This window comes from Eulemur rufifrons, chromosome 13 (assembly GCF_041146395.1).
Source record: "Eulemur rufifrons isolate Redbay chromosome 13, OSU_ERuf_1, whole genome shotgun sequence".
Lineage (NCBI taxonomy): Eukaryota > Metazoa > Chordata > Mammalia > Primates > Lemuridae > Eulemur > Eulemur rufifrons.
In genome coordinates, this window is record NC_090995.1 from 12,981,064 (window position 1) to 12,996,956 (window position 15,893).

General features: G+C 39.1%; 1 protein-coding gene across 2 annotated transcripts; it reads left to right on the top strand.

The window, feature by feature from the left end:
* The first annotated feature begins 602 nt into the window (after positions 1–602).
* On the top strand, positions 603–15,830 carry ABRAXAS1 (abraxas 1, BRCA1 A complex subunit). Of its 2 annotated transcripts, none has more exons than XM_069485549.1 (9): positions 603–689; positions 3,305–3,395; positions 5,821–5,857; positions 8,394–8,460; positions 10,114–10,307; positions 11,090–11,209; positions 12,565–12,649; positions 14,368–14,482; positions 14,880–15,830. In XM_069485549.1, the coding sequence occupies exons 1-9, from the start codon at positions 603–605 to the stop codon at positions 15,314–15,316; spliced, it is 1,233 nt and encodes a 410-aa protein (XP_069341650.1). In that variant the 3' UTR covers positions 15,317–15,830. The 2 variants fall into 2 exon arrangements, with proteins under 2 accessions (XP_069341650.1, XP_069341652.1); XM_069485551.1 differs by lacking the exon at positions 603–689 and adding an exon at positions 919–1,128.
* The last annotated feature ends 63 nt before the right edge of the window (positions 15,831–15,893 follow it).

A 15,893-nucleotide genomic window follows, 5' to 3' on the forward strand; every position in this document is an offset into this window, starting at 1 on the left:
TCTCTCTCTCAGGACCCAAAAAATCTCACCGGGTCCCTCTGTTGGGACCCGTTACCCTCACCCAGGAGCGCCCCAATAAAGCCTCGTTACTTGCCCCTTTCAACTCTGCTCGTCTTTCTTTCTCTGGCGCCGGTCTATCCGAAAACCTTACATTTAGTGTCGAAACCCGGGAAGGTACTTTAACTTTGGACTGTGCCGCCCCCTCCGGGGGACTCCGGTCTTAGAACCTTACAGCGGCCTCCAGGGCGAAGCCGTCCGCAGTGGGGACAGAAGACTCCGAGCGCGCCGCACAAGAAGCGCGCGCGACCCGCCGCTCGCCCACGGCCGCTCAGCCAAGGCTGCCCCGCCCACCCAGCCGCACGGCGCGCTGCGCTTGTGCGCCGCCGAGGCCCCGCCCCTGCGCGGAGCGTGCCGCGCCCGTGCACCGGCGCAAGCCCCGCCCCCCGTCTCGGCCCCGCCCCTGCGCGGAGCGTGCCGCGCCCGTGCACCGGCGCAAGCCCCGCCCCACGTCTCGGCCCCGCCCCGCCGCCTCACCTCGGCAGGATCCCGGCCGGACGCGCCCCGCCTCCTCTCGCGCGCCCTGCGGCCGGGGCGGCGGCGGTATGGAGGGTGAGAGCACGTCGGCGGTGCTCTCGGGCTTTGTGCTCGGCGCGCTCGCCTTCCAGCACCTCAACACGGACTCGGACACGGTGAGCCGAGGGGCGGGGTGGGGTCCGGCGTCGCCGCCGAAGATCCCCGCGCGCGGCCTCCCCCCGGCCGCGGTGGCCGCGGTCCTCGCCCGCCAGCTCCCCGACGCCGGCCCTGCTGTCGCGGCTCTGCCTTGTCCCCGCCTCTGCGATCCTTGAGGCGCCCCCGGCCCACGAAGCCTCTTCCAAGATCGGCCTCCTTTTACCCTCTGTCTGCTTCCGTCCCCACCGTCCCGCGCCCAGTCTCTCTCTTCGCATCCGTGACCCTTTTTTCTGGTCAAACGGCCGTGAAGGGACAGAAAGTTCCCAAAGTTCCACCGCTGCCGCCGGGAGGGTCGCCGGTTAACTTCCCGTTTCTCCCGACTCGGTCGTTTGCAAAGACAACTGTGAACCTTTTCCCGGTAGAGCAGCGCCTGTGCGTGTTTGTTGAAATGGCAGGATGGTAAGGAAGTAAGAATAGCTGTTGCATCCAGTGCCTGTTTTTTTTTTTGGCAAATCTTAGTGGATTAAAAAAAAAAATTCGGTATTTCAGGTATCTGACTTTTGTTTGCATTGCCGTTAGATTTGTTAAAATCGTAAGGCCTCAGCTAGTTCCTTTTCTGATACTTTAAGTTATAATTTAAACATTAGATTTACCCTCAAAGGTCAGATATTTAAATGTTTATATTTTTGTCTAGGTTCAGAACCTCTGGATGAAGCTAAGAAGAAGTTTTTTAATTACAGTGCCTGTTTTCTAAAATTTTTATGAGGTTAAAAAAAAAAAACACTAAAATTTTGAGCTCGCGAAGTAGTGCCCTGCGTGCTTAGTAACTTGCTGAAAGAAGTTATAAGCATCTAAAACACATCTCTCTACTGTACTAATGCAGTTTGGAGAATACCTACTCAACAGTGCTTAGTAATTTGTGCTAAATTTCGTGCTCTTCATTTTAAAATGTAAAATCTGACTCAAAATTGCTTCTTACCACAAGCCTAATAAAGGTCGGAATTAGTGTATCTTATGTATACGATTTCAGATAACCTTACAAATTAACACCTAGCAAACAGCAGATAGATGACAATTTAAGATATGTGTGGCTGTGGAAATTATTTTTTTTTTTTTTTTTTTTTTTTTTGAGACAGAGTCTCGCTTTGTTGCCCGGGCTAGAGTGAGTGCCGTGGCGTCAGCCTAGCTCACAGCAACCTCAAACTCCTGGGCTTAAGCGATCCTACTGCCTCAGCCTCCCGAGTAGCTGGGACTACAGGCATGCGCCACCATGCCCGGCTAATTTTTTGTATATATATATTTTAGTTGTCCATATAATTTCTTTCTATTTTTAGTAGAGACGGGGGTCTCGCTCTTGCTCAGGCTGGTCTCGAACTCCTGACCTCGAGCGATCCACCCGCCTCGGCCTCCCAGAGTGCTAGGATTACAGGCGTGAGCCACCGCGCCCGGCCTGGAAATTATTTTTGAATGTCTTCGGGGAAAATATAAACAGAATGGGTCCTTAAATCCTCTGCAGCCTAAAGGATTATCCCTTGTAAAGTACCGTAGGGTTGGAGACGACTGTTTCTCAGATCTTTTTCTTAACGTCTTTAGACGGTGGTTTTTCCAAATAGTGGTGATTTTCTGGATAGTTGCACCTGCATCGTCCCTGCTTCCCTTCCCTGGGTTTGTCCTTGGGAGCATCAAAATCACAAACACTGGAACGTACAGTTCTGGATTTTTTTCCCTCTTGATTCCAGTAAAGACTCACATCGTGGAAACTTTTCTTTTTATGCTCTTTCTCCTTTAGTTAAATGAAAGAAACAAGCAAGCATCATTAACTAATTATAAAAAATATAAAATCTTAATTGTCAAGCACATTGGGTCTTTAAATGTGCCTAGAGAAGTAACTGAATTCTCCAAAATTCAAAGAAATCACCACTGGAGTGGCAAAATGCCTGTAGTTTTAAAAGAAACTGACTCACAGCATCCCTTCTAGAAAGCAGACTGTGAAATTGAATTCCAAATCTTTAACTTTCATATTTTACACAATTTTTAATCAGAAAACACTGATCATTGTGTCATTTCATGGCTGGGAAGCCTCCACTAACTCCCAGCAGCATGTGGGGTTAAATACAGACATTTTTAACTTCCTTGGCTAATCATTTGGGATGCTCCATTATTGGCTCCATCTTATTTATCTTTGGTTCCCTCACTCACAAATGGCCTTCTGCTCCAAGGCAAACTGCTCTACTCTTCTCAGACACTATATGCTCATTTCTGGGTTTTAGCCTTTTATGCTTCCCAGGGGGCTAAGTGTTCCTGGCTGTGCCTACACAAACATTGCCCAGCTCTTTCAAGTCAACTCTGTTCTTGCCTCCGCGGGGCCTTCTACGATTATTTCAGGCCATGTTGATCTCTTTCCCCTTCCGAAAATCACAGTGGTATTTACAATCTAGTCTCATTCTTATCTAACTTCATGTTTCCCAAGTAAGCTGGAAGCACCTCGGGTTTTTTAAGCCCCCCACCCCCGCCAACTCATAGCACACACTTGTATACACTGTGAAATACTCAGAAAATACTGGTTAGTTAAGTGGTCGGAACAGTAATTCTATCAATGTATTCCATATACTGCCTCTTACTTTTACCCTCACAGGAAGGTTTTCTTCTTGGGGAAATGAAAGGTGAAGCCAAGAATAACATTACGGATTCCCAAATGGATGATGTTAAAGTTGTTTATACAATTGGTGAGTCACTTATTTCTGTGTGTCCTATTTTTGATAGTTTATGCTGAAAGAGATCAGCATACATTACTGGTTTTAAATTGTTAAACTAATTTTAAAAGAATATATTACACTCATTTCTCAGTTAAAATTGTGGAGATGGACAAGTCTAAAATAAGGAACAGTATGAGACATAGGAAGCAGATGAGATTACTGCAGGGAAACTAGGATGAAACAGACATCTGCTATTTAGGTGGCAGGAAGATGCCCAGCAATAGGAAAACAGGAAAATGATAAAATGCTGCAGAAAAGATGGAAGATGAGAACTGACAAAAATCAGCGATTAGACAATTAGATTACTGAAAATCTTCAGTCATTTCTGGAGTGTAATGCGGAAAAGACCAGACCATAATGAGTGTGAGGAGTAGGTGATAAAGCATTTATGGCTGGTGGCAGCTGTTCTTTGAGGGGTGGGGAAGCTGGAGGGCGTGGGGGAAGGAGGGAAGGTTTAAAATGTATAGGAAGTGTTCCGATTGGAAATTATATATTAGCTTTTTCTAAGCATTTTTTTTTAACAAACTTGGTGGTGTACTTGATTTAAAAAGTTTGGCATCATGACGTGTCATGACCATTTTTCCGTATTAAATGATCCTCTACAGTATCATTTTTCATAATTGCATCGTATTTCACTTTATGGCCTTACTCTGATTTAAGCAGGCCTTTAAATAAATTATAACCACCTGTTTCCAATTTTCATTATCATAAATTATAGCCTTTTGGAAAAGTTATGCCATTTTAGGTTCCTTCACAGTATATAAAAGTGCCTGGATCCCCATACTCTTACCAACACTATCTAATATCAAATCTTTTAATCTTTGCCAATTTGATAAGTTAAAAAAATAGCATTCTAATTTGCATTTCTTAATTACGAAACAAGTATTTTTTCATGCTTTTTCCTTTTTTTTGTCTTGGTTTTTTTCTGTGAAAAGGATAGATTTGTTCCATTCTTTGATAGCATTTCGATTATACTATTTTGCTTTTATTGAATTGTAATAACATAAGAAAATTGATCTTTTGTCATGTATTATGCTTATTTTTTATATAGCTTGTAATTTTACTTTATTTTTTTTCCTGTTTAGACACTTGAGCTTTAAAAGCGAGCTTTAAAAGCAAGCTTTTAGAGCATTTTTTTGCCTGATCTGATGAAATTAGCATGCTACCCAAAGCATCTAACATTTTTTGAAAGTTTGATTTTAATTAAGCAGCCAGCTAGGCACAGTGACAAGACTTAAGGTATTTGCTAAAATTATTTTAAGATGCTGGCTTATTTTAACATAGGTGGTTAACGGGTAAGATCTAAGATCAACCAATTACTACATTGCTTTGGTTAATGAAATTGTCATCATTTTACGCTTTCCCCTGTCTGTACACCAGAGTGCATCCTACCCATTGTCAGTTACAGACAGTTTCTGTTCCGTGTTTTTCAGACAGGGGCTTATCCCAGGGGGGTTATCACATATATTTGCTAGAAAAAAATGTCTAAAGAGAATAATTACTTTTCCTTTTTAGCTAGGATATTACTATTCACAGGAGAATAAAATTCACCTCTTAAAAGACGTTGGCGTTTTTCGTTTTCTTTAGTCTGTAGTTAACACTGACAACACCTTTATGGAACAGTTATCATCGTGCGTCCCTTAACAGCAGGGATGGGTAATGCAAGGTTAGGCAATGTTAGCTCTGTGCAAGCATCATAGTGTACTTAACACAAATCTAATGGTACCTACTGCACAACTAGGCTACATGGTAGCCTGTTACTTCTACGCTACAGACCTGTACAGCATGTTACTGTAGTGAATACTATAGATACGTACTTGTAACACAGTGGTATTTGTGTATGTAAACATATTAAACATAAAAAAGGTACGGTAAAAATAATGGTATAAAAGACAAGAAATGGTACATTTTGGCAGCTCCATTATAATCTTGTGGGACCTCTCTCTTATATGTGGTCTGTCATTGGCCAAAACATTGTTATGAGGCACATGATTGTACTGGAATAACAAGATAATCCCTTTAACAGCTATTTCTATCCATTTGAGTAAATTTAGAGCATAACCTTTTTAGACTCAAAGAAAATACAGCAACTTTGAATGTATCTTATTGTTGCAGTTACTAGACCATTGCTTAGAGAGAATATAGCATTCTGGTTCCAAACAGGGCTCTGTGTGTGAATTTTGGCCCTACCACTGGCTTGGACAAGCCACTTAAGCCTTCTTTGCCTGCTGTAGCTCTGAAAGGGGAGGAATGATGGCATCTGTGTCGCAGGTTTGTTACGAGGACTGAAGGAGATGGTCAGTGGTAAAGTACTTCCTGGAATGAGGTAAATGCTTAACATATGTTATTCAAATGATTATTTGATTAATATAACTGAAAATCCTTTTTTTTCTAGACATTCAGAAATATATTCCATGCTATCAGCTTTTTAGGTGAGTAGTTGTATTAGTAAAAGCAAATAAATGATCCATTGTGAAAATTACTCTCTGCAAATGAAATAATGTGTAAAACTAACAAAGTATGTTAGTTACCAGTTATATATGGTAGTATTAATACTAATTAAAATGGAAAGAGTTTTTTTTTAAAAAATACCTGAAAAGTCACGTGTGCATCGTCAGCCCTAATAGTTCTTTCTTTGTACGACTTACGTTAGCTGGTCTTCACTGCCTCTCCCAGGCACCAGATTACTTTGAGGATTGCTTTATCTTTTCACACCTAGTCACCTCATTGTAATATATTATAAACTCAGCCTCCCAGACTCAGCACTTTGGGAGGCTGAGGTAGGAGGATCACCTGAGACCAGGAGTTCAAGACCGGCCTGGACAACATAGCAAGACCCCATGGCTACAAAAAATTTTAAGAATTAGCTGGTGTGGCAGAGGCTGAGGCGGGGAGGATTGCCTGAGCCCAGAAGTTCAAGGCTGTAGGGGGCTATCATCGCACCACTGCCCTCTAGGCTGAGCGACACAGGGAGACTCTTTCTCAAATAATAATAATTAGACCAACTTAATAGAGGCTTAGAGCTGGGGAAGCCATCTACTCCAGTGATGAGAAACCTATGCTTGAGCCTTTTAAGTCTTACATTATTGGGATGGGGTTGTTGCGGGGCACGGGTGGAAAGGCATAGGGGAGAGTCAGTGTTAAATGCCTCTCATTCAGAAGGTTACTACACACTTCATTTTCATTTAACAAAATAGGCCTGAAAAGTTCATGATTTAACCAAGGCCACAGCACTAGCTAATGGTAGAGCAAAACTATTAATATATATGGCCCTCATTAAGAATGTGTACATGTTTTTAAAAAAAGAGGAAGAATTTGCAATGGAGGGTGGATGTGGCTTGCAAAGTTTAAAATATTTACTGTTTGCCAACCCTGCCCTTAATACATTGCTTCTCAGGCCGAGCGTGGTGGCTAACGCCTATAATCCTAGCACTCTGGGAGGCTGAGGCGGGAAGATCGCTAGAGGTCAGAAGTTCGAGACCAGCCTGAGCAAGAGCGAGACCCCATCTCTACTAAAAAAAAAAAGAAAGAAAGAAAGAAATCATCTGGACAACTAAAAATATATAGAAAAAAGTAACCGGGCATGGTGGCGCATGCCTGTAGTCCCAGCTACTCGGGAGGCTGAGGCAGAAGGATCGCTTAAGCCGAGGAGTTTGAGGTTGCTGTGAGCTAGGCTGATGCCATGGCACTCTAGCCTGGGCAACAGAGCGAGACTCTCCAAAAAATAAAAAATACATTGCTTCTCAAACTTTTCCACTGATTTGCTTACCTTAGGAGTCTGGGGAAAATACCTGGGTATATCTGTTTGATCAACTTAATATCCCCCTTCTGTAGGCTGGAACACTATTTTTGCCTACTTTCCCATTAAAATCTTTTTAATGGAAAAATTATTGCCTATTAGGATATATTGTTTCAGTTTTGTGTAACTAAATTTTTTCAGTGTATAATTTAGAATTACCAGTTAAAGCCTATTGTAGTGAAAATTATTTATAAAGGAGTCTACATATTTCACCATCATAGAATATTATTAATACCAAAAAGAAAATATTATTTGTAATTTTTTTTTTTTTTTTTTTTTAAGAGGCAGGGTCTTGCTCTGTTGTTGGGGCTGGAGTGTAGTGGCACAATCATAATTCACTCAACCTTGAACTCCTGGGCTCAAGGGATCTTCCCACCTCAGCATCCCAAGTACCTAGGACTACAGGTATGCACCATCATGCCCAGCTGACTTTTTTATTTTTTGTAGAGATGGGATCTTGCTGTGTTGCCCAGGCTGGTCTTGAACTCCTGGCCTTAGGCAATTCTTCCGCCTTGGCCTCCCAGAGTGCTGGGATCCACACCTCACCCAACCCCTATCTGCAGTGTCTTACTAGAAGAGAAAGAAAGCCAGAAGTAAACACTTTAGAATCTTTTAGAATTATCTTCTGATAAGTTCTGCATCTTAAATATTCCACCTACAGAAGAAAGACCACTAAACTAAACTAAAACCTGTTCCACCTACCCCCCACCAAAAGCCCAGCCACAGCCTGAAACACATAGCTTTTGGAATTAGCAGTGAATAAATTGTCCTTTTATTATTGTGTTTCATTTCTCAAATTATACATTATTTATGTATCAGTATTATAAAAAATTTTAGTAACTGAATGGATTGTGAACTGGTTGTATAAATTTACTTCCTAATACCTGTGTTTAATGGATAGTTTATTGTTTTACTTTAGGTTAAAAACATGTGATGTCCAAACTTACCTCCTATCCTTTTTCTTTTTGTTGGTTATGGACCTCATGTTTCTACGACTTTAAGTCTGTTAATTTGAGAACTTTTCTCCACTGTTTATTTTAAGATTTCTTATGACAGGCAAGTAAGTATATGGATTTTGGCTGACTAGTTTGCGTTAGAAGTAATTAAAAATGCTAATAAAATTATTCATATTTTTAGCTTAATTGAAATGTCAATTTTGGCTTTTACAGCTTTTATAATTCTTCAGGTGAAATAAATGAAGAAGCACTAAAGAAAATATTTTCAAGTGTCAAAAAGGTATTCTCTGATTTACCTTTTCTTCTTTGGTATTTATATGCATTCTTTTCATTTCCTAGAAACATGTAGTACTTTGACAGAACTTTTAAGCAGTATTTGTCTTTGTGGTATCCTTAAAGCAAGTACAAAAGCCTTTTTTTCCCCAGAAAACAACTAGTATTTAAAAGCATTAATCTTGTTATCCTTCCCTTTACTGTATCGATCTCTTTCGCTCCTGTATTTCCACCACACTGTCCTTTCCCAGCGCCGTTTATTCGAGGACTCACTCCATTACTGTTACTTTGGTGAGCTGCAGTTATTCATGCTATTTTTCATACTACAGGGATGCTTTCCTGTACAGCGCTTAATTTGAATGTTCCACAGCATACTTGGTGTTTAGTTAAAAGTTGCTGAATGATCAAAATGGATTTTTTCCCCCAAAACAAAATTTTTTTGAGGCACCACTTTCTTCTTCTTAAAACTTTTTTTTTATCTCTGATTTGAGAATAAAAGTAGATTCGGCAAAAGAAGTTTCTTTCAAAAAACATTTTCAGTTGAAAATGCTTGGGTTTTTTTCCCCCAATTATATTTGGGTATTTAAAAATGTACCCATAAAAATGTTTTATTTTTGCCAGTTGTGGTGGCTCACACCTGTAATCCTAGCACTCTGGGAGGCCAAGGCGGGAGGATAGCTGAAGGCCAAGAGTTCGAGACCAGCCTGAGCAAGAGCGAGACCCCGTCTCTACAAAAAATAGAAAAATCAGCCAGGCATGTGGCATGCACATGTAGCCCCAGTTACTCAGGAGACCGAGGCAGGAGGATCCCTTGAGCCCAGGTGCTCAACGCTGCAATGAGCTATGATCGCACCACTGCACTCTGGCCTGAGTGCCAGAGCAAGACCCTGTCTCAAAAAAAAAAACAACTTTATTTTTAAAAAGAATAGAAGTAACTTTAATTTCATCAATTTAAATGTGTAAATATAAAATGTAGTTGCTGAACCTCACAGATCTTTAAGCAAAGTGGTTTTTTCCTCCATTACAGTTAACTGAATTTTCAGTAAATGAGAATTATTTTTGTTTTAAAAAAAGGTTTAGTAATATAACACATTTGTTTAGCATGTTACATTTTATAGACTCCTTTTACATGACCTTGTTCAATCTTGAAACCAACTTTGTGGGGTAGACAATATCATTCCCATTTAAATTTTAGGCTAAAGCTATAGGATTCAGCTTAACTTATTTAACAAACCAAGTTATTATCCATACAGGAACTTGTTTTTAGGGAGTGATTGCCTAGTTAGTGAATCAATGGTGTTGATTTTTTTAATTTAAATTTTGACTAAAGATTAAGACTGCAAGATAGAAAATGCCATAAAAAAAAACACGAGAGGATGTCAAAATTTTTTTTCTCCTTTTAATCTATGTTGATCAAAACTGTAGCCTTTTAAATGAATGGCAAGTAATTTAACTGTAAGGCAGTTTGCATACTTTAGAGAAGTAAAGTGTATGACTAAATGTATTCTTTGTTTAAATCTGTCCAAATCTTTCTAAATATTAAGAAAGCCATTCTTAAGGCTGTCAGTTTTATAAGAATTATAAATAGACATATAATTATAATAATAGATGTATAATTGTAACCATTAAGACACATATCTTATTTCTTTCTGTATTTCAGACTGTGGTAGGTTGGTACAAATTCCGCCGTCATTCAGATCAGATCATGACATTTAGAGAGAGGCTGCTTCACAAAAACTTACAGAACCATTTCTCACGTCAAGAACTTGTTTTTCTGCTGTTAACACCAAGTATAGTAACAGAAAGCTGCTCTACTCATCGGCTGGAACATGCCTTATATAAACCTCAGAAAGGGTAAATGTTGGCCAGTCACTGGCTATCTTAAAATAATAGAAAAATATACTTAATATTTAGTACTTTTTGTAGATTACCGAGTGTTTTCATATATTGTTGCATTAGATTGTCACAATAACCTTCTGAAGTAGATCTTACCACCTGTTAATTTTAAGTGGCCAAATAAAGTCAGATAAGGAAATTAGAAACCCAGTGTGGAATGATGACTTGTGCTCTGGCATTGAAGACTTTTCTATTATTTACTATTTTACTTAATATTTAATAATTTACTATCTAAAAAAATATTTTAGGTATTGATTGGTTAAGGATACAATTTAGAACTTAAGCCTAGGTACTTGCATGGCTTCTCTGTAACCTCTGCAAAGCAGCAAGGTAGTTCTTAATGGTCCATTCAGATGAGTCTAACAGAGACTCCCCATGGGCTGTATAAAAACTATACGTGGAATACAAGAATTAAGTTAAGAGTACCAGCTGAGGTCAATTTTATCATTCATGAAAGGTAGGATAAATCTCAACATTAAGACTGTCTTATTTTGACATGTACTGATCAGTTAATGGTAGCCATTACAATATTGTTTCATGCAATTATACCATACACATTTTAACAACTTTTAAAACCCAGTTGCCTCGAGTCAGTAAATTCTATCTCAGGTAAGTAGTAAGGAATGGGGTTTTTTTGTCCTTTTTTTAAATCTTATAGGGGAAAAGTAGTCTATTCTAATAGGTAGCTGCTAACCTTTCTCGTTATTCTAAATTTATATCTTAAAGTTTTATTTTGTCAGACTTTTTCATAGGGTGCCATTAGTGGTCGCCAACCTAGGCATGTCTGAACAGCTGGGTTACAAAACTGCACCAGGTTCCTGCACGTCCTCTGGCTTTAGCCGAGCAGTAGAAACACACAGGTGAGAGTCTTCCACGGCTTCCCCCTAAATTTATTCCTGTTCATTTTTTGAAATTAATTTTATCACACAAACAACGGAGTAAAACTGAAAGGAAAACTACTGTATACCTTACTCAAGTAAACTAGACTGTTTCCGCCTTCTCCATACTTCCTGTTAGCACTTTTCTACTTAAAAGACACAAAAAAGGTAGTGGGAGAAGTTACTGCACACCCTGCAAATTTTAGCACATTTATTCTAGGTTACAGTAAGTAGCTAGCCTCAAAATTATAATTTTCTAAGGCAATGGTTCAGATTAAGGGCATGGACTTCGACTGGATACTAAAGGGAAAAACATCAGGCTTTAGCCAAGACTTACTCATACTATAGGCTGCTTAGATAAAACTTTTTTTGTAGCCATTAAGTAAGGGAATAATGTCACAAATAGCGATATTGGTATGCTCAGATATCTACTAGAGTATAAACTTTACCAGGATAAGGGATTGGGTTTTATTTATTTTTGGGTTCCCACAGTGCTTAGCAATGTAGGAACGTAATACCATATTTCATTGATTCTGAGACACACGTTTTTCACATTTATCTCTGAAATTGGGCTCTTTACAAATCATGCCTTCTCAATACTGTTTTTTTCTTTCATAGATCATAAAATAATGGTGCGTTTTTTTAACTAATGGTAACTTAAATCCATTAAAATATTTTTTTTTTTTTTTTTTTTTTTTGAGACAGAGTCTCACTTTGTTGCCCGGGCTAGAGTGAGTGCCGTGGCGTCAGCCTAGCTCACAGCAACCTCAAACTCCTGGGCTCAAGGGATCCTCCTGTCTCAGCCTCCCGAGTAGCTGGGACTACAGGCATGCACCACCATGCCCGGCTAATTTTTTCTCTATATATTTTTAGCTGTCCATATAATTTCTTTCTATTTTTAGTAGAGATGGGGTCTCGCTCTTGCTCAGGCTGGTCTCGAACTCCTGAGCTCAAACGATCCGCCCACCTCGGCCTCCCAGAGAGCTAGGATTACAGGCGTGAGCCACCGCGCCCGGCCTCCATTAAAATATTGATTCTTGTTTCCATTGCCAAAAAAGACCCTTTCTCTCTTTCAGTTTTTATCTATTTTTACTTAACCTTCTTTTTTTTTTTTTTTGGAGACCTGGCAATAGAATTTATGAAGCTAAAAAGTTTGCTGTTGTGAAGATAGATGAAGTAGGTTGGTTTTGCTGTATACATGTAGGTTGACAAAATTATGGTCCCTATAAAGCCAGTAAAAAGAATTTTCCGTTGCTCTTTGACAACAAATAAGTTTTTCACCTTATCTTTAAAATGAGTTCTGTATGTTTGCCTGAGGAAATGATAATTTTTTTCAGCCCTGAATTTTTTGAAGAAGATGGATCTTTAAAGGAGGTACATAAGATAAATGAAATGTATGCTTCATTACAAGAGGAATTAAAGGTCAGTTAACTACCTAACACTTGAAGACTACTTTTAGAGTTCATTTCAGATTGATTGACTGAAATTTTTTAGTGATAACCTGACATTCTAATTAGATTTATAGTCATGAAATGTGTCATTGGGCAATTTCGTGCAAACAGCATACCGTGTACTTACACAAACCTGCATGGGGGTGTGTGTGTGTGGACGCGGAGGGGTGTGTATTTTTTATTTATTTATTTATTTATTTATTTTTTGAGACAGGGTCTCACTCTGACGCCCTGGGTAGAGTGCAGTGGCGTCATACCTTAGTGCAACCTACACTCCTGGCCTCAACTGATCTTCCTGCCACAGCCTCCCAACTAGCTGGGCACACAGTACCATACCTGGCTAATTTTTTCTATTTTTGGTAGAGACGGGGTTTCACTCTTTCTCAGGCTGGTCCTGAACTCCTGACCTCAAGTGATCCGTCGGCCGAGGCCTCCCAGAGTGCTAGGTTTACAGGCGTGAGCCACCTCGCCCGGCCTGTGTCATGATTTTTTGTTTAGGAGACAAGTTTTGCTATGCACTGGCCTCGAACTCGTGGGCTCAAGCAGTCTTCCTGCCTCAGCTTTTCAAGTAGCTGGAACTACAGGTGTGCTCCACTGCTCTGATTTTTTTTTCAATTTGATATATCATTAAACATTTTTTGTATTGCTACATATTCTTTAGTTATTTTTAATGGCAGTATATTAGAACTCTTATGTTAAAAGTACCAACTTGGGCTAAAATGGTGAACATAAAGGAACTTTAGGTAGAAAGCAGTGGAACTTTAGGATTTGAACCAGAAGCTGGACTATCACCAGAACTTTCTCTTCCTCTGTCTGCACATTTCCTTCATATTTGTAGATTTTGCTGTTTCCTCATCCATTGGCAGACCAGACAAGGAAGGGCTAACTATTCAAGAGATTAGGATTTGCCAGTTGGCTATGTAGTATCTCCAGATTCCTAGGGGAGAAACTGTCATTCCACTTGGGTCAGCTGGGGTGACAATGGCTACAGGGGTTACTGGCAAACTCTTACGTCAGGGCAAAAAGGTTTGTGAAAAGTAGGCTGGGCAGACATCCTAAAAAAGTATCCACTAAAACTGGCTATAACAACTATTACCCTGTAATTGGAAATGAGTTACAATGATTTGATGTTATACTAAGGAACATCATCTTATAAATTTTTTTATTTAGTTAAGACATATTCCCAAAATGGAACTACTAGGTCAAAGGTTATTGGTATTCATACTTTTGAAATTGATGACACACAGGGCTGCTCTGCTTCTCAAAAGTAGTTTTTGTTACAGGAATTAAAATCTTCAGTAGTTTCCTTTCATAACAGCAAAATATAGTCACTTGGTTTTCATTTATTGTCAGTTGTTTAATGTTAAATTTATGCAGTAACTGCATCTTTCATATGTTTCAGAGTGAGTTAAATTTCAGTTTATTTCTGTGTATTGTCAACAAAATAGCTGATGTGATAAAACTATATGTGAGAAGTAATGTATCTGAAAAGCATTCTGCAGCCTATAAAGCAGCACACAAGTGCTTGTTTTTGAGATCCCCCAGAAACTAGCAAAATAAAATTTATATAAAAGGCAAATAGTACTTGACAGTATATGCCACCAAGGATTTTGTATTATTTAATTGTGAATCTAGACCCTGTTAGTACAGAACTTGAAATTTTGTCTATGCCCTTAAATTATTTTGCAGAGTACATGCGAAAAAGTGGAACACAGTGAGGAAGCAATAGAAAAACTACTAGACGATATAAGCCGATTAAAACGAGAAATCAAAAAAAGGAAACAAGCACGGACTCAAGCAGAACGTAAGTAAAAAGCTAACACGTCACTACTGTACATGCTTTAAAAAAACTCTCATTTGAATTATGGATGAGCCAACTGCACTATGGTAAGTTTGTTGTCCACTTTGGGATTAACACTAGTTGTTTTATTAATACTCCTAAATCCCACCAAACAAACAACATGGTACTATAGTAGCTATGCTGTGCTGTTGATATTAAAGAATACAACTTTAATTTTCTCTTAGGATATTCTGGCATATAAATTAGAATTTGGAGTTATACATGTCATTATTTTCACCAGATAATTTAATATAATTGTTAGAATCTTTTTGACTTAATTTTACCAACAAATGCCTAATTATAAAAAGTTTTGTAGAACAAATACTACATGTTGAAAGAAGTGTTATTTTATTTTGTTTAGGAGAGAAGAATGTCCCAAAAGACCCTCCGGAGAACGCTTTTCTTTGTCAAGCTTTACAGATGTTTTTTCCGGATTGTGAATTTCTTCATTCATGTGTTATGTCTTTGAAAAACAGGTGTATTTCTAAAAGCAGCTGTACCAGCAGCCACCGTCTTGATGTGGTAGACAACCTGACCCTAATGGTAGAATACACTGACATTCCTGAGGCTAGTCCAGCTAGGACGCCACAAACAATGAAGCGCAAATCTTTAGAAAAGACAGGTGATAGATGGCAATTCAAGAAATCACGGCTGTCAGAGATAGAAAACAAACCACCTAAAACAGATGCTGATAGTAGTAACCAGGAAAAAACATCCTCAATAAGCAGCCCAGAAACAGATGAAGAGATTGAGAAAATGAAGGGTTCGGGTGAATATTCACAATCTCCTACATTTTGATCCTTTTAACCCAAAAGGAGATTTTTGATTTGGCTGAAGGATAAAGTCAAACATTTCTGTTGTTTTTGCTATGTTCAGCTACTTGCAGTAATACATAAATATATTCAGATATCGTCATTTGTTTTTACTGTATTCAGCTATTCTTAGTAATACATAGATAAGGTAATTTTTTTACTATGTTCACCTGTTTGCAGTAATACATAGATAAGTTCTAGTGTTCTTATAAAGTACCTTTAAAATAGCAGATGCTTTTATTTTTATTTTTTATTCTTTTGAGACAGAGTCTCATTCTGTTTCCCAGGCTAGAGTGCTGTGGCGTCAGCCTAGCTCACAGCAACCTCAAACTCCTGGGCTCAAGCGATCCTCCTGCCTCCGCCTCCCGAGTAGCTGGGACTACAGATGTTTGCCACCACAGATGTTTTTATTTTAAAATCACAATGGTTTACCTTTTACTAAATTGTTGAGGGAAAGGATTAAATAGATACGTGCTTTTAAACTTATACAGCATTCTTTAGAATTGGAAAAGAGAGACTAACTTATTTTTCCAATGTGGAAAGAAATCTATAAAGTTTATATG

What these genes read in the sequence shown, in the direction of transcription:
- ABRAXAS1 (XM_069485549.1), top strand. Translation starts at nt 603, where the DNA reads ATGGAGGGTGAGAGCACGTCGGCGGTGCTCTCGGGCTTTGTGCTCGGC. An exon ending in TATTTTCAAGTGTCAAAAAG is followed by an intron (nt 8,461 to 10,113) that starts GTATTCTCTGAT and finishes TCTGTATTTCAG; the next exon opens with ACTGTGGTAGGTTGGTACAA. An exon ending in CGAGCAGTAGAAACACACAG is followed by an intron (nt 11,210 to 12,564) that starts GTGAGAGTCTTC and finishes AATTTTTTTCAG; the next exon opens with CCCTGAATTTTTTGAAGAAG.